We start from the raw sequence: 19162 nt of genomic DNA on the forward strand, positions 1-19162 counted from the left end.
AACCCTATGCTGTAACTTTGTTTAAAAGAGTTATTAACTTTGTGAATTTTTTTAAAAGAATATGTTGTGGGTTCTACACTTGTTAAAAAATCTATTGACCCTATCATATATATTAGGGTAATTAATTTATTAGTCCCTATATTTTGATAAAACACACTATTTAGTCCTTGTATTTTCAAAAACACATGGTAAAGTCCCTAACCTTTTCCTCGATGAACTGTTTAGTCCCTAACGTTTTTCTCGGTGAACTATTTAGTCCCTATCGTTAGACTCCCATGGAGATTCTGTTAGTTAATTTGAATTTGAGTCAAAATCTATTTAAAATAAAAATATAATGCCTTAACTATCATTTACCACATATCAATCATAGAACCAAACACCTCAAAATCAAAAGCAATTTTAATTCAAACAGGAATAGTGAGCATGAATGATTCGATTATGGGTTAGGGATTCAAATATTTCTTCATTTTTTTTTGTGAGAGAAAGACATAGAGGTGTGAATTGCTTTTGACTGATAATTAGTAAAGGGTAATTTAGTCATTTCTGAATTCATAACCGGTAAAAAATCTAACAAATAGACGGAAGGACTAAACAGTTCACCGAGAAAAAGGTTAGGAACCTTACCGTGTGTTTTTGAAAATACAGGGACTAAACAGTGTGTTTTGTCAAAATATAGGGATTAATAAATTAATTACCCTAATATATATGATAGGGTCAATAGATTTTTTGATTCAAGCAGTTCCATACCCCTTAAACCTGTTTAGATTGATACACATTTTAACTTAGTCAAAATCTCATTTTGTTCTACCATGTAGATTTAAGAGGATCAATAGATCGATCAAAATAAACGTAATATCAACACATTAGGAGGCATAAAAAAGGAAAATGAGATGAGCAAATAGATTGATTTCATTCATCAGCTTCACATTCAAACAATGGATTAATTTATCTTTTCTTCAACTTTGTAGGAAACAAAGACTATAAAAATATTATAAACATGAAAGAATGAAGGATTAAATGAGTTATTCAGCAAACCTAATTCAATCATGTCATTCTCTGTGTAGGTTGAGAAGATGGAAGGCTATACAATGATTTGAGCTGCCTGCTTATCAACTTGCTATTGTTAAGAGCCATTTGTAGTCCCACATCATCAGACCACCATTGTTCTAACCCATGAGCTTCCATGAACTTCTGGTTTCCTTTGGACATCACAAACAACTTTGCCCCATTTGTACAACCTTCATTCTCCTTGTTAGCATCAGGGTCTGTGTAAGAGCAACATATGTAATCACTATTATTCACATATAAATGAGGCACCCATTTCTTTATTCCTATTGCACTATTATTCCTCAAATTCGGTATCCAATTCCTCAATCCCACAGCCAATGTTTTGTCTTCAACATCATTATCGGTGGCCGGAGATTCCCGACTTGAAGGAAGCATTGATTTAATTTTCTTCCAAGCAAATCCAGCTCTTTCCCCTATGTTCCTTAAGCTCATAGCTATTGAAATTGAAGGAGGATTAAACAAATGAGCTTCCACATATATACCTTCTTTAGCTAATGCTTTTCCTACTTGAAGTGCAAAACCAGCACCTAGAGAATGCCCTGCTATGCATACATTGCTGCTTCCATAGCTTTCTGCAACAGATTTTAATGCCTCTAGTGTTACTTTAAATCTTATAGAACCCTTTAAGCTCTCCCAAGCTAGAAAACGGAGGTCATCTTCGATGTCCCTCCGAATTGTTGGGCCCTTGAGTAGTGTCCCTCTAAGGGCTAAAACAGCCTTAGGTGCTCCACTCGGTCTGATGAGTATCATATCGGCTAATGCTGCTGATCGATCCCATTCTAATACAGCACCGAATACAGATCCATCCCTTTCGTCGATTAATGTTTGAGTCAGTTTGTACTTAAAGGGTGTCCACCACTTTGGAGCAAGGGCATTCTCTTCTGTTCTGCTTTCTTGTCTATCAATCTCCAGCAAGTATACTGCTTGAATAAAGCAGGCTATTACAGTTCTCTTATACTTCTGATCCTTCCTGCATAATGTAATAAATATATCAAGCAGACACAAAAAAAAATGTGGCAAATCATTGAATTAGAAGAAACTCCTAAATATGAATGGCTCTCCATAAAATTACACAGAACTGCAGATTTAGGAAATATGCTAAAAATATCTCGATAATAACTACGGCAGCAGATTCCAAATTGTAGTTTAGAAAAATTAGTTTCCAAATTGTAGTTTAGGAAAACTAGAAAGATCTTCTAACAAAGGAAATAAATTAGTGGAAAAGAATCAATCAGAATTTCTTTTTTGAAGTTAAAATTGCATTTCTAAACTAATATATTTGATAATACTTTAAATTTAAACATTGTAAATATTTATTTATTTTATAATATTATGAATTTGAATCAACAATCGATGGGTTGAATCTCGATTTGACAACTACGTTGTTGATTAATTCACCAAACTACTTAGTTACCGAACACTGCATATTATTCACCAAAGAAACTTAATCAGATCTGAATTGCAAGCTCTGACAATGGAAAATTTCAATGTCCAACCAAACACATTCAATTCCTTACCCAAATACCAATTTATCTTTTATATCCAAATGCCATATAATCTCATCAGAAACCCATTTACCAGCTTTCAGAAAAACCCTTACAGTACAAATATACATACACACATAAACCCACTACCATATCCGCTAAAATTATGATCGAAAAAATTGAAAAAACAGAAATGGGGGATAATAGATTACTAACCAACTGGAATTGATAAGATCTCTCCAGTTAGGAGAAGCTAAATTTCGAGGACCAGAAACGTGAAACGCATATGGGTGAGCTTCCTTTTCCACCACAGCCACAGCCACAGCCACCGGCTCTTCCGATGCTTGATTTTCCATAGTAGAGAGGTCGTCTCTAATTCGTTTCTTCGTCGGGGTTTCGTTTATTACTTGGATCATAGATAGAGAGGGAATAAGTTTGTTGTTGAGTTTGAATGAAAAGGTTTCTTCATTCTGTCATTTACTTCTCTTTAAACTTTCAAGTTCCTTCCAACGGTCATATTTGCCATTTGTCGGTGTTTTTCTACTATTCCTTTGAGGTTGTCTGCGTGTTCTACACGCGTCTCCGTTTTTTCTTTCTTTTTAAAAAAAAAAGTATATTTATTAACCGCTGAATAGAAAATGAAATTCTGCTTTTTATAAGTGAGATTGTACGTGAAGGTTTGTTTCCATCAGGTGATTTCAGTTTAATAATAATTTTATACTATTGTTATTCGTTTTTGTTTTTTTTTTTTTTTAACAATTCGTTTGTGTTTTTTAATGAATATTTTTCCTACAATCTTAAAACATATTTTATATATATTTCCTACAAATATTACCATCCTCCATAGTTTTAAGATCTTTAAAAAGAAAAATTAGGCTTAAAAGCTAGGCTTGAGGTTCTCAATAAATCTTGGCAATAGATCAAAAACCCTAAATTGAACTAAAGTTATACCTTTCCTGTCAGAAATCACGATGCAACATTGAATCGCAAAAATATATTTTACAACTTTGATTAGAGAAGGATATTTACAATACCAGCCTTTCCACCACAGTAGAAGATGAAAATCAACTACATATTTATAGGCAACTCATTGACATATTTTTTTCAATTCTCTTTATTTGAAACATTGTCTTTCTTAATATTAAAAAAATACTTGATACATCAGTTGTCCCCGAAAAGTAATTTTCCCAGTTTTAAAAAAAACAGTTTTACGTTTACTAAATGTTGCTTTTAACTAGAAAATTTATTTTTAGGGTCTGCAAGATCAATGTCAAACACGTCTTTAATGTCTGATGACATACAACGTTTAAACACTGCCAATTTGTATGCGCTACTGCAAATATATTTAACGACAACCCTAATTCTTTTGATTGATTGGGTCATCCTTGACGATTAGGTTAAAAATGTGAGTATTTTTTTTATTAATTTTTTCTTGAATTGTTCAACATCATCATTAAGCATTATCAACCCTTATGCACATGATCCTAGTAATATCTCTTGCCTCACTCTTCTCCAAGCAGTAACATATGCAAGATTAATAAACAAGATTAATCCCTTATGACTTTCTACAACACAAAAATTCAGGAAAAAAAAATTTGCATGCACTATTTGTTATCAACAAAGTGATGACAAATTTTTGATACTTTTCCAAGTATTTGCAGTGAACACATTCTTTGACATTATGAATTGACTAAAATTTCCTTTTGTTTTTTTTTTTTTGGTATTAAACCGAGAAAACAATCTCTCATAATAGTTATTCTTGAAGGGACACTAAATCTCTTCTAAAAGCAGGAAACCTCGTTGATCTTTTTGATAAAAAAGGTGAAAATCTATTTATATGTTAGTCCTCTTCATATGTTAGTTGTCATGGCCAATTTATTTGAAAAGATCTGTATAAATTAGAGATGACAAGCTGAAGAAACAGTTAGCTCATGAAAAGCTAAAATTGAAAACAATAGAGAACATTTACTCACTTGAAAAAGGAAAAAATGCCGCTGGGTATGAAACTTCTTTATACTTGTCCTATACAATACAATCATAAACAAAGTGAGAATATTTCAAAAATGTTTGAATATTATGGGCTATAAATCAAAGTTTTTTAAAAAGAGGTGCATTCTCTGTTAATGAAGCTCCCAATTGAAGCATAAGAGGATAAACTGGGGTAAATTCCTTGTCTCCTCTTGATCTCACCCTGCCTTCATAATCATCTAATGTTGCTTTAATACCTTTCCAAACTTGATCCTCCCCTTGAGAATCAAGCCACAGTGAATACTGCAGAGGTGTGAGTTTGTTTCTTTGTAGTGGAGACTGCAATTCGTCAGGCCCACGCGAATATAGATGATGAAGTATAACACTTGGTGGCAGATCCTGAAGAAGAGGAGATGCTTCCAGTTGAGATGTCTCTAAGAAAATAAGAGGCCGGAATGCTCGGAGGGCCCTGTAGGGTGGACCAAGTTGTTCAACAGGGAACATATTTTGTCCAACAGTTAATTCCAGTTCAGCCATGTCTCTAGCCATTCTGAGTTTCCCGGACTCCGAAAGGGGTCTTACTAGAGATGCATGTCTAATAAAGAATGTCAAAACCCGTGATGCCATGCTTCTCACAAGCTGGGTGCATATAGTTTCTGCCCCTGCAGTTGTAGCATTTGCTGCCGAAGGTAACAGTCTTGACAAGAACTCAGTACGGAAATGAAGAACGCTTTTCTGCAAGTCCTCCATATAAGGTGAAGCATTGTTATCCATTGCAGCATCCATACCAAGAGCGCCAAAGTTCTGTTCATGAATTTGCAAAATGCATGATTCGAGACGATCAACCATGGCTTTGAACAAGGGTGTGACTGAATCGCGAGCAACCCCGTATACTACACCCAGAGAGGGGGATAATACATCTGCAGCAATAGCAGGTAGCCCCATAATCATAGAGGACATACGTATGTGAATTTCTTGCAAATGCTGACACAAAGCAAAGTTCTTGACTTGTGCTGGAGTTGCAGGACCTGTAATTTGGCGTGCCTCGTGACCAGCAGATATCTGCCATTAAGAAGCAAGTTGTCATCTTTCAAATGCTTCGCCATCACAATGACACATAAAACTATACATAGTAAACTCCCAAAATGATCATATCACTTAATCTCAAGTGTCAGCACTGTATTACTTAGTTTACAAGCAAATGGTCAATAAAGAATTAGTGTCAAAATTGGAAACGATAATCAAAATAACAAGTGACAATCTACTCACTCCACTCCTACTTTTTGTTTAATGAAATTCGCAACTTAGGAATCAATGGATTGTAACACTATGGAGCATACCAAGTAATCATTAACATTATTTTGATGCATTTTCGAGCACTGTGACCAAAAGCAAGGAGCATAATTTGCTTGAAACTGACTTCCCTACCTCAGAAATTGCCCATTTTCAGGAGTAGGTCTAGAACATAACAAAACATGTAAAGCATAGTTCTATAGCAATACCAACAGCAATTTTTCAGAACCTCCCAAAAATAAGGTGTTGACTGATGCATTAAGCAGGAAACTGAAATGAAACAATGAAATGCTACTAAGAAATTCTCTTGACAAATTCAATAAGTTGCAATTAGTTTTCCTTCCAATTATGATATATTGACTAAATTATATATATATATAAGCATTTACTGTTCCTTATGATGCTAAGTAGGTTGGCTTGCTTTCTAGACCTTATATTTCCTAAAAGAAACATTCCACATTTAAAGCACAAGATATGCCTCCAAATGATAAAAGAAAACAGCAGGCAGAAGATGAGAATAACATGTGCTTCTGCCAAAGTACCTGGTATTCAGCTCGTTGCGCAAGTAATAGCAAAACCTTCCCGATTTCATGTAACACCAGAAGAGTTAAACGAGGGTCCAACTGAACAGCTTGAATCTCTTCCTGCATACGTGATATAATTCGAGCTACTTGGTCTTTGGAGGGAACACTTCCACGGCTGGACACTGGGAATGCATTATGCACAAGATCTGAAAGGCGACCCAGACAAAGAGCTAAGAAAGCAGTCTGGAAAATTTCAACAGCTTTAACCATCTGATCTTTTCCTTCTAAACTGATAGCAGGTAAAACCCCTTTAACATCTGTATCCAATGAAATCCTTTCTAGTAGATTCTCAACCATTGAGAAGAGCTTTGGGTATCCTATAGTAAATATCTCCTTAACAAAACTCGATGCAGTGAAAGCAGACTTCATTTGGCTAGCAAAAGCCTTCACAAATGCCTCCCAAACCCGATCTGTTAACATGGGATCACCCTCCTAAGTGATAAAAAGACAATGTAAGCAGAGAACAACGAAGTAATGGCACAAAATCACAAGTATCCACAACATCGTCTTAATCTCCCAAGGAGTGGAAATTTACAAGGAACAAATAAAGCATCCCAAAAGGGTAGGGTCCATTGATTATCCATTCATAAGAATACTAGAAAATAGAATACAATAACCATTTTATATGAAGGGACCTAGTTTCCATTGAAAATGAGACTATCCAAAAAGAAATGAGAGAACATAATAGCTAATATTTCCTTCAAAGCCAGGACCTAAGAACTTTTAATTGATATCTAAGGTTCATGGACACTTTGATGTTGAGACGTTTCTAAGTTCTGGGAACATTTTATTCCGGAAACTCATAGGAAACATTTCAGGTCACAGTTCTATATTATAAAAAACATTAGGAACTTGATTCTTAAAATGAAATATGTTTCCAAAAACAAGTATGTGCGCGGTGAACTTATCTCTTAGTCATTTGATCATGCATTATCACTTTGTATTAGATCCCTAATCTTCTGTTTATCATCTTCCTCAAATCTCAAAATGCAAAAAACCCTGTTTTTCCTTCTTATGTAACATGTATGCATTTTTTCATTTAATAAAGGGCGGCCCGGTCGCATTACGCGTCCCCGCTGAGCGAGGGTCCGGGGAGGGGTCCCACCACAAGGGTGTATTGGGGGCAAGCCTTCCCTTGCCAATTTAATTGCCAATTTTTTCATTTAATATATAAAAAAAATTACAAATGCATACCCTTATAATTTTAATTTTATAAATATTAGCTCATATTTTTATTATTTACACATATCTTTCCATGTTTCCGTTTCTTATATTTTGAAAAATTACCATTTCTCGGTGTCTATTTCCATTTTCGTATCACTATCAGTTTCCCTTTTTGTTTCTGTGCAACATAAATTGACATCAACTTGAAAAGTAAAGACATCAAAACCTGATATAATGAGATTTCATGAGCTGCAAATTTCATTTTGCAATCAGCTTTTGCATACCAAAATTTAAGCTTAAAAAGTTCCCAGAAAAAGCATTAAGTTTTGGTAACTAACAAGAAAATTAAATAACAGTTAACGTCTGCACCAAAATCATATAAATAAAATGGAAGTAAGCAAAACAGAAAAGCCAATTAAGCTAATACTTGAAACAGGTAGAGTAACAAGCTAATTCAAATACCAAGAAATCACAATGAAGTACCAGCCAATTCCAAATTAGTGGAGACCGCTCCAGTTTGTGAAACTAAAGGAGGAAGAAAAGTTAAGGCCTAGAGATGTAGTACAGAAAGATTAGGCTTCTATCTAATCATGTAGGCATGCAAGCTGCAATTTACGGGATCTCATACAGAATAGTACACCCACTACCATAGTTATTAAAAGGCACACTTACAAAAATAAAAATTATAAAACTAACATAAAAATGCAACGAATACTAAATCATGTAAATATCCTTAAGCATAAATAAAATTTAAAATGCAGAATAAACCCCATATTATAAAACTAACATTGAATACTAAATCCTAAGTTCTACTCCTAATCAAAACTCTCCAAATTCATCTCTTCCTCTTCTAAGAGTCTCTTCCTCTTATAATGACTCTGTCTCTTCCCTTTTAATATTTTTTTTAATAGAACACGTGTTCCATTCCAGATTTGTAAAGTAACTGCCAAAAATTCCAGAAAACTGCCCCTAACTGCCAAGGCGCGCCTTTGGCAACTGCCTCTTGGCGCACCAGGCGCGTGCCATGGCGGTTGTGCCTCGACATGGGGGTGACATGGCACTAAGGCCTGCGCCTGGTGGGTCAAAGGCGCGCCTTTAATAACTATGCCCATTACTTCACAGTTTGAAATGAAATAAGAACAGTAGAAAATTATCTATAAACAAAATAAATTTAATTTCAATTAAAAAATGATATGTTAATTACTTCAATGCTATAAAAAATATCAAACTTCTAGATTAGGAAGAAAGAAGAACAATAATAATGATGAAAACATATGGTTTTTGTTGCTAAGGTTTTTTTGATTCTCAGCCCATGGTTACTTGCATGTCACCACCACACTTACTCTAATCAAATCAACAACGATCCACCATCCAAATCAACAATCAACAATAATAATGATGAAAACATATGGTTTTTGTGGCTAAGATTTTCCTAGGGGTATTGTTTCTTCCCGTAACACCAAGTCCTACAGCAACTCAGTTAACAACAATTGATTTAGTACTATGAAATCAGTCAGGAAGTCCTACAGCAGCTCATTTAAACTCTTGGTTGGACATGCCCAGTTTTCTCTGTCTTAAATTGTAGTTCCCATCATCCGCAAGGAAGAAAAATAATATACATACATAAACACAAGCATAGACATGTATACAAAATAAATTGAGAACATATATAGATCAAAGTAAGTTCCTCTGACCTTAATAACCTCATCAAGAAGCAAGACATGCGTGAAAGGATCCCTCTTCTTGGACAAGACCCTCTGCAAATGCCAAACTGCAACCACTACAGAATGCAATTGGTCCATACAAGCGCCCAACCTCTGCCAAAGACCATCTCTGGCCTTGGCTCCTCCTCCAATTTGGGGTGTTCCACTTCCTCTTATTCCTCCTGGTCCGTAGCTACTAACACCCCCTCCTACGGAAATGGACTTCATATCCAACGCTGTACTCACGCTTTTCACCCCAATTCCCTTGTATTTATTCACCAGCTGCTCCACAGTAACTCTTAACTCTCCTAAATTATAGAAGACTTGCAATCCGGTACCAACTTCAGCCTGATTCAACCCATCCATTCCCCTCTCCAGAACTTTCATCGCCTCACTTCTCAATCTTTCCCCAATTTCTTTAACCCAATTGAGCTCTTCGTCTATGCAATCAATTCCCATCAAGTCATATTCAGCGCACATGCTCAAGATCTCGCAATGAAGCTGCGCTGCCTTGGCTAGATCCAGCTTCTCAGGGTCTGTTTCTGATGCTGAGATCAGATCACGGAGCTTCTTAGACAGTCGAAGAGCACGGATGGTGTGTTGCAAAAGTTCAGTAGTGCAATGGAGATTAGAAAGCTGGAGTGTTTTGGATTGGATAGATTTGTGAGGTTCAGAGAGTTCAAGTCGTGTACGGCGCACAGACGATTGGAGGGAGGAGACGGCAGAACGGACGGTAGAAAGAGCGTGCTCGGCATGCTTGAGAGATGATAATTGGTTAAGGAGATCGCAGTGACGAGATAAGACTTCAGTGCGGAGTTGCGATTCGAGGAGGCGGATGGCATGGTGGAGCAGTTCGGCAGTGGAAGCAGGGGAACCGGAAGAGAGGGCTGCAGAAGAAAAGGAAGCGGAGGAGAAGGAAGAAGAAAGAAAAGGGGAGAGAATAGGGTCTTTGGCAAAGGAGTCCAAAGGGGAGGAGGAAGTAGAAGAAGTGGTGGAGATGGGCGGAAGAGGGGAAGAAGAAGAAGGGTGTTTGAAGGTGGAGAGGCGTTGAAGAGGGGAAGAAGCAGAAGAGGGAGTGGTGGATCTTTGCAGTGCTGCTGGAGAAGCCATTCTTCTTCTTCTTCTTCTTCTCAATCTCTTTGCTTATTTTTCAACCATCTCTCACAATCTCATTTTTCAGCATTCATCATGGGTTGGTTAATACAATTTGTTTCTAGTAGTATCAATTTTACATAAAAGTTTCTAAATATTTTGATGTTGTAACATTTTTATTATATTTTACCCCTAATAATTTGTAGTTTATTGATATATACTTTGCATTAGTATCCTTCCAAACAATATCAATTTTTTACTTTGTTTCAATAGTATTGTTATTTTTTGGGTTAATACATATATTTATCTCTGTATTTGTCCGTTTTAGCACATATGGCCCTATATCAAATAAACACACAAATATATCCTTATATTTTTCAAATAAAACCAAAAATACCCTAATTTAACAGACGGCTGATATGGCACTAACAGTGTAACACGTCAGCGTCCACATCACCTGCCACGTCAATTAAATCTTCACCACATTTGCCACCTCACCTTGGAACATATGCAACCCTAATTCAAACGGCCCCCAATTCCAAACCTAATGAAAGAAATGTAGTCTCCCTATTCTTCTTCTCCGATTCTCTCTCACTCATAGAGACTGCTCTCTTTGCTCTTCTTCGCCTTCTCCCCCACTGCTCCTCTAATTTCTCCCAAGTTGATCAACCGCTCCAAGTTATTTTTTTTTGTTTTTTTATTTAACTTAGCGGAACTCAGTTTTGGCAATTTTTCATTTTAATGGGATTCTAGTTTATGTTTATGTGCTGATGGCTTGATGAAAGTTTGGTTTTGGTTCTTATTTAGTGAAATTTTGATTCTCAATGGTGTTAAGGTTTAACTCATTTATGTTTGATATGTGGAAAAACGTAGGCGAGAGAAGAACGAATGCAGCTGGGAAATGGTTGAGGCTCTTCAAAACCCTCGTCATCGTCTCACTAGTAAGATTTCGTATTCATTATAAAGGCTTGAAATACTTATTTATCTGTTTTTTCGATCTGTTTTTGTATTTGGGTTTTCGTTTTATTGAGTTTTGGGGATTTTATTGGTGATTTTGAGTTTCTATTTTGTTGTTTAGGGATGGAGGTATAGGGTTTGGTTGATTGTTTGGAATGGAATTGAAATTGATTGCCGAAAACTCGTTTATTTTATATCAGATCTGGGTTTTATTTGTCCAAATTTTGTAATTTTTGGTTGCTAGGCAATGGTTAGGGCAAGTAAGATTAGATTTGATTGTCTCTGTTAAGTCTATTGGATTTAACCTTCTTTCTCCCCATTCTTTTAACTGTTTGTTATTCCTGGATACAATTTTATTCTTGATAGTAATTATAACTTGGATGTGGAGTAATAAAAGTAATTGTGTAATTTCCTGTTTCTGATAGAATTGTGTACCTTTGGGTTATGTTTTCTGAATTGGAAGGGTTATGTTTTCTGATAATTGTTCAGTAATTTTTTTTCAAAAGGATCAGGATCAGTTCTTTAAAAGGATCAAAGGATCACTGGTTTAGTTTAATCTTGGAGGTTTGTCGAGATATATTAGTAGAAAAATTCATATTTATAGTTGCTGAATATAGACTGTTTAGAACTTTGTTTATCTTAATTTTGAATCTTATCATGTTATTAAGAGAAAAAATAGGGGATAAAGTTGATCGACCATTATCCCTTATTCTTGTTGTTCTTGTTGTAGGGGAATGATTGATTGCTAATTTGCCACAGCAACTTATTATTTTTTACAAGATGATGGGATGGTGTGGTTATTTTTCAATTTCCATGATTTTCAATGTCAAACTTGGTGATTTAATTATTATTGATTATATGTTTATGCTCTACAACAAAAGGTATAGATATGCAGAGTCTAGTTGAAGAGCATTGCTTTCTAGTGAGAATCTAAACCAAACAAATCCTTATCTTTTGGAGCTAAGATGTTAATCGGTCTTTTGATTACCGATTTGATAATTGAATTCTTGCTTTGTTCTTTATCAATCTCTCATAGCTCCTAATTATTATTGTAAGTGAAGATCGTAAACTTGACCTTCCTTCAAAGCTGTGATATTAGAATTTCTTCTCCTTTAGTTAATTGTTGCATATACAATAGTAACTCGTCACTAAACCTTACTTGAATATTATCTGGAGCTAAAGATAGCAAACAGTGTTATTTTTGAATTTGTTCTCTCATTGTCTCTTGCTTTCCAATCCTGTGAATGGAATGGTTGATAGTGTGTGTAATCTGTGATTTTTTGTGCAAGTCCGCAACTCTAAGTGCAGAAAATGGAACAATTTCATAACTGAAAACTCTTGAAAAATGTGTCTCAAACTTTTGCTACCAAGTAACCTCAAACCAGGTAGACATCGAATTCTTAGTTAATTATAACAAGGTTGAAAAAGTTGAAGCAATGAGTTGTAGAGGAGAAAGACACAAAAAATTTGAAATCCAACAAATGCTATTATCCATCTGGTAGTTTTGATTTGTTTCATCTCTTCTTCAATGCAGCAACCTCAGTATGAGGCATATACCGATAATGATGACGACATGTCTAGTGGTGCACAAACTGTTCAATGTGCTCAGCAGTGATTCTAAACAATGTATGACAAGATCTATATTTGTTAGTTGTCAAATTGAGACAAATGTATACTCAAGGAATTAATTTTTTCACTTTTGTAATTTTAAAAGTAACACCTGTAATATATTCTTTTGGATTCATTTATAAAATTTATTAAATTTAGAAATTTATCAAAATTTGAAATTTTTGATATTATATTGAAAATGATTCCAAAGTTTTGTTGATTTAAATTTAAATAATTAGTCAATTATTATTATTAGGTATAAAATTTATTTATAAAATATAATATAAAAATAAATAAATTACTAAGAGGGGCACCTAAAATCGTCCCTACAACTAAAGCAGTAAATTTTGAATTATTATAGAGGACGAATTTCGTCGCTAATCCGTAGGTATTGCCTCATTTGGCAACAGATTTAGAGTGATTGTTGTGTAAAGTTTTGTCGCGTAAACATTTGTCATGAAAGTTTTTTTGCCATAAATTTTTTTGTCGTTAAAGATCTAATGTGATATTTTTTAATTGACGTGGCAGTGATGTGGACGCTGACGTGTTACACTGTTAGTGCCATATCAGTAGTCTGTTAAATTAGGGCATTTTTGGTGTTATTTGAAAAATATAAGGATATATTTATGTGTTTATTTGATATAGGGGTATATGTGCTAAAACAGAAAATACAGAGACAAATATGTGTATTAACCCTTATTTTTTTTTAGTAAATTGGGAAAATTAAAAAAAACAAATCAACAAAAACTGAGAAACAAAACTCTGAACCAAACTATCCTAAGCAGCAATAATCCGACTTATGAGCCAAAGACACCATAAAGTCCACACATCGGTTCCTCTCCATGTGGACGTGGTTAATAATGATATTCCCAGGCCGTGATTCCATTAATAATAGAACGCGCAGATTATGAGTATGATCTATTAACTTCACGTAATTCATTGCCTCCTAACAATATGTTTCTACGTTAATATCTTTGTACTGCCTCTCGCTAGATGTAATCCTTCCCGTATCCGCTTGTCATGAGCCATCAAAATTGAGTTTAAGTGTGCCATTAGGAGGCTTCACCCAGCTAATGAAGATTTCCTCCTGCCCCTTGCTATTCTTAATTGTCTCCAAGATATCGTTGTTCTTATTTAATTCAACCATATGTCTTAAATATTATCCTTTCGCTCTCGGAATCTCCTTCATGCCATTGAATCACTAGGTTTCTCCACTCCCATAAATTAGCAACTGTAATAGCAAAAAGTTCATACTAGTTACAAACACCGAATTCAGATTATCGTTCTCCCAGACAAACACACAACCAATATGCTGCAGGAATAGCGAAAACACCCCCCAGTTGCTATGGGGCAGTAACTCTTTCAAAGTCCATGCACTCACCGTGCAGTCCCGAAGCATTGAATGATCGATTCCTCCTCCATATTACATTGCTAATAAATCAGACTCAAGGAAATATTGCATCTTACTCTCTCCCGATTTGTCAGAATACACCCGTGCAGACAAAGCCATAAGAACATCTAATTTCTTCGTGGTACCTGAAGCCTCCATATTCTCTCGAACCTGCTGTCAGCGGCCACTGCTCCATTATCTGTCAATAATTTCTCAAGGGCTGCTTTGCAAGTGAATGCCTTGTTATTCAAATTAAGCCACCTAGGCATATCGCAACAGCCATGTTCATTAATTGTGAGTATACATCTCAGTTTGAGTAGAAATAGAATCATCAAAATAATGTTCAAATAAACCCCAGTTCCAGTTCCCATCGTCCGCCATTGTGTTCGCTACTCTCTATTCCCTATGCACAACTCATTAAGGTCCCTCAAAATCCGATTCGATCAAAAACATCTATATCCTAATTAGAAAATGGTTGATTCTGACTTCTAAAGTTCGTAAATGTGATTCGAGTTTCAGTCCATGATTCCGTATGACGCGATGGAGTCCATCTGCAACATATTGAGTAAAGATAACTATAATTTCATCAGGAACGTCGAAAAAACCCGTACTCACACTAAAAATGGGTTTGAGCCGAATTTAGTGTCTAATTGGGCCTGATCCGACCCATTTTAGTCTAAATTTACCCAATATGTGTAGAGTTTGTATTTTTATACTTAGTATTTTCATCTATTTAATATTTAGGGTAAATGTTTCTTATAATTATTATTTTAGATTCTAAATTAGCCTTTAATTTAATTATTCTACATCAATTTATTTAATTTTAGACTTAAATGTTCCTAAATTTATCATTTGAATTATTTGATTAATTTAATTACAATATATATATATATATATATATTATAATTGTTAATAATTGTGCTATATATTAGTAAAAATTTCCGTTTTAATTTTGCTAAAAAAAGGTCGCATTCATCAGTAAATTGCGAATAATTTTCCGAATATCTAAACATGTTTAAAATAAAACTTCAATTATGGTGAAGCTCTTAATCTAGTGGTTGAGAGAAGACCTATGACTAGGATCTAATAAGGCTCTGTTCTTTATTGCTGAAAAAAACTAAACTGAACTGAATTGAACTGAACTGAACTGAACTGAATACTGCTGAATACTGAACTGAACTGAACTGAATTTAACTGAATACTACTGAACTTAACTAAATACTACCGAACTGAACCGAACTAAACAATAATGATGATATTAGACTTTAAAATAATTTAATTGATAATATTGGACATTAATAAACTTATAATAATAATAATGATGGTTCTAATAAATTTAATAATATCAATAATAAATAAATAAATATATTATTAAAGATAAAACTAAATTGAATATCAAATAAAAGCTCGGCTTGATAAAATTTTGGCTCGATAAAAGCCTATAAAATTAAATAAAAATGAGTCTAATTTAAATTAAAAATACAAATTACATACAAACACAAATTTACATATAATTTAAAGCCTATGAAATCAAATACAAATTTTTATATGAATACAAACTCTTAACTTTTTATTCTAATTAAGGGTTAAAGTGTAAAAATATCCCTAACGTTTTGGGTCATGGGTAATTTTACCCCTAACATCTAAAATGGTGCAATTTTGTCCATAACATTGATAAATTAGATAAATTTGAGTGCAATTCCTAATTTTAAATATGGAAGCATACTTTAGTTTTAATTTTTTTATTAAACGATATATACTTTAATAAACTATCATTTCTTGACTATCATTTCTTAACTTTTATCTAATTTATAGATAATGATAAACTATAAATAATAATAATAATAAATAATAATAAATTAAATAATAATTATTATTATAATAAATTATATATTAATAATTATAATATAATAAATAAGGTTAAATTACTGAATACTGAAACTGAATACTGAAACCGGATGCTGAAACTGAATGCTGAACTAAACTAAACTGAACTGAACTGAACTGAACTGAATTGAACTGAACTGATTGTTACTGAAATTAAGTGATAAAGAACAGGGCCTAAGGCCCTGTTCTTTATTACTTAATTTCAGTTCAGTTCAGTTCAGTTCAGTAGTAATCAGTTCAGTTCAGTTCAGTATTCAGTTTCAGTATTCAATAATTTATCATTATTTATTATAATTATTATATATTATTATTATTTATATATAATTTATTATTATTATCATTATTTATTTATAATTTCAGCAATTTATTATAATTTATTATATATTAATTTATCTATTTTCATTATAATTATATTTATATATAATTTATGCTTTTTCATTATATATATTATCATTATTTATTATAATTATAATTATTTGGTGCAACTTATTTGCAAATTTTGCGAAAAGTAAATAAATATTATATTAATACGTTTACATTACAATGCTCTAAAAAATTAACTGGCTTAACTACCTTAATATCTCAAATAGTGCAATTTTATCCATAATATTAGAAGCCAATAGCAATTTTACCCTTAACATTGATAAATTGAGTCAAGATTTTGTATTCATATGAAAATTCATATTTAGACGTTAGGAGTAAAATAACCCCGGACCCAAAACGTTAAAGGTATTTTGTACCTTAATACTTAATTGTAATAAAAAGTTAAGAGTGTGTATTCATATAAAAATTTGTATTTAATTTCATAGGCTTTAAATTATATATAAATTTGTGTTTGTATGTAATTTAAATTAGACTCATTTTTATTTAATGTCATAGGATTTTATCGAGCCTAGATTTTATTTGATATTTAATTTAGTTTAATCTTTAATAATATGTTTATTTATTATTGATATTATTTTTTTTGGTAGAAATATTATTATTATTATTATTATTATAAGCTTATTAATGTCCAATATTATCATTAAATTATTTTAAAGTCTAATATCATCATTATTGTTACGTTCGATTAAATTCGGTTAAGTTCGGTATCATTCAGTTAAGTTCAGTAGCATTCAGTTAAATTCAGTTCAGTTCAGTATTCAGTATCATTCAGTTCAGTTCAGTTCAGTAGCATTCAGTTCAGTTCAGTTCAGTTCAGTTTTTTTCAGTAATAAAGAACAGAGCCTAAGTCTATATTTAACGGCGACTGACAAAATTCATATGGTCATCTGTTGACCACCGTATTTTTTTAAGAAAAAAACCCACCATAATTATATTATGTTATTTTGAATATTGTAAGAATCGAATTGAATTGATCGTATTAATCGTAAACCGATCGATCCAATACCAATTGAACGGTTTGGTCAAGATAAATCTCAAACATGTTTACTTACAACATATATAAATTTAACAAAGGCCGAATTTGAACCTTGGACCCTTAAGCTATAAAAAATAAGGTGATATTTAATAAAACTTAAAATTAAGTGCTGAAAAAAATAAGTACTGAATTTTAAGTGCTGAAATTACTGTACAATTATTTTAGTTATGATTATTATTAACTACTTAAAAATATATAGTTTCTTCAAAAAAAAAAATATAGTAATGTTATAAATTAAATAATTAAAATGTTATTTAGTATGATTTTTTTTGTTCTACAGTTAGATAAATATCATAATTTTTTTATATTTTTTTAATATTAATAAATTTTAATTAGTATTTAAACTTTATATACATATAAATAAATAAAATTAAAAAATCTAATAAATTATATAATTTAAATTGAATTATAAAATACATGTACTATTATTTTATTATATCTAGTAATATTAATAAAAATAATAATTTAAAAGATATCTCTTTTTCATTTTTATATTTATTGAATTTTAATAAAAAAATTAATTTTATTATACTATATTTATTAATATGATACATCAAAATAATAGGATTTGATATTAAAGAAATATATTATTACTATATATAACTTCTATTAATACTATTAATATTGTACTATGTAAGCACCCAACCACAGGAAACTCCTAATTCGGATAGAAAAAGGAGGCACCTGGTGGATTCTGGAGCCTGTGGCAGATGCAGAGGGTTTGAGGAAACTTTGTGTCATGCTCTCAGGGATTGTGAGAGAAGTAAGGAGGTTTGGAGGAGAATTCTCCCTAGGGATGTGCTACCTTCCTTTTTAGCCAATTCTGAAAATGATTGGTTTGTTGATGGAATTAAATGGATTCTTCTGCCTGGAAATCAAGGTGTCCTTCTTTTTGTGGTGGTCTGCCATCAGATTTGGAAATGGCGGAACGAGGAGATCTTTGGAGGAGGAGTGGTGTCTCAGCCTAATGTCCTTGAGTTATTTTCTAAGAAGATTAGTACCTTGGTTGAGAGTTTTGTTGATGACCCCTTACCTAGGGATGTTCAGATGAGGGAGGTCAATCTTTTAGGCTGGTGTAAGCCGAGGGAAGGGGTGGTTAAACTCAACACTGATGGTTCTTGTCTAAGAGACGGGAGAATTGCCGCAAGAGGGGTCCTTAGAGACGATGGTGGCAGGTGGGTTTCTGGCTTCTCTCAGAATTTGGGTATTGGATCTTCCTTTTCTGCAGAGCTTTGGGGGATTCTCTGGGGCTTGAAACTTGCTAAGGAGCTTGGGGTGAAGAAGCTTCTTGTTGAATCGGATAACCAAGAAGCGGTTAAAATGATTTCTGGGGGCAACGCTGTTTGCCGGAATAACCTGATCATTATTAAAAGCATTAAGAGGATTGGTTGCTCCTTTGAGTCTATTAGGTTTGCTCATATTTATAGGGAGCAGAATCGTGTTGCGAACCTTCTTGCGATGGAAGGGCACTCTAGTGTGTTGGGTCTTTCTACATTCTCTTCCTCGCCGGTCTTCATCTCTTCTTTGATCTTGGAGAATGTGGT

General features: G+C 33.4%; 2 protein-coding genes across 2 annotated transcripts; both read right to left on the reverse strand.

The window, feature by feature from the left end:
* Positions 1–898: 898 nt before the first annotated feature.
* LOC136211035 (GDSL esterase/lipase At4g10955) lies at positions 899–3187 on the reverse strand. Its single transcript, XM_066002536.1, has 2 exons — positions 2769–3187; positions 899–2038 (listed from the first exon to the last, which is right to left on the reverse strand). The coding sequence occupies exons 1-2, from the start codon at positions 2966–2968 to the stop codon at positions 1045–1047; spliced, it is 1194 nt and encodes a 397-aa protein (XP_065858608.1). The 5' UTR covers positions 2969–3187; the 3' UTR covers positions 899–1044.
* Positions 3188–4497: 1310 nt separating this feature from the next.
* On the reverse strand, positions 4498–10476 carry LOC136205253 (conserved oligomeric Golgi complex subunit 5). Its single transcript, XM_065995770.1, has 3 exons — positions 9256–10476; positions 6356–6829; positions 4498–5582 (listed from the first exon to the last, which is right to left on the reverse strand). The coding sequence occupies exons 1-3, from the start codon at positions 10372–10374 to the stop codon at positions 4641–4643; spliced, it is 2535 nt and encodes an 844-aa protein (XP_065851842.1). The 5' UTR covers positions 10375–10476; the 3' UTR covers positions 4498–4640.
* Between the last annotated feature and the right edge of the window lie 8686 nt (positions 10477–19162).

The sequence above is a fragment of the Euphorbia lathyris genome, chromosome 1 (assembly GCF_963576675.1).
Source record: "Euphorbia lathyris chromosome 1, ddEupLath1.1, whole genome shotgun sequence".
Classification (NCBI taxonomy): domain Eukaryota; kingdom Viridiplantae; phylum Streptophyta; class Magnoliopsida; order Malpighiales; family Euphorbiaceae; genus Euphorbia; species Euphorbia lathyris.

What these genes read in the sequence shown, in the direction of transcription:
- LOC136205253 (XM_065995770.1), bottom strand. Translation starts at nt 10,374, where the DNA reads ATGGCTTCTCCAGCAGCACTGCAAAGATCCACCACTCCCTCTTCTGCT. An exon ending in TTCTTGATGAGGTTATTAAG is followed by an intron (nt 6,830 to 9,255) that starts GTCAGAGGAACT and finishes TTTATCACTTAG; the next exon opens with GAGGGTGATCCCATGTTAAC. An exon ending in CGCAACGAGCTGAATACCAG is followed by an intron (nt 5,583 to 6,355) that starts GTACTTTGGCAG and finishes TCTTAATGGCAG; the next exon opens with ATATCTGCTGGTCACGAGGC.
- LOC136211035 (XM_066002536.1), bottom strand. Translation starts at nt 2,968, where the DNA reads ATGATCCAAGTAATAAACGAAACCCCGACGAAGAAACGAATTAGAGAC. An exon ending in GATCTTATCAATTCCAGTTG is followed by an intron (nt 2,039 to 2,768) that starts GTTAGTAATCTA and finishes TACATTATGCAG; the next exon opens with GAAGGATCAGAAGTATAAGA.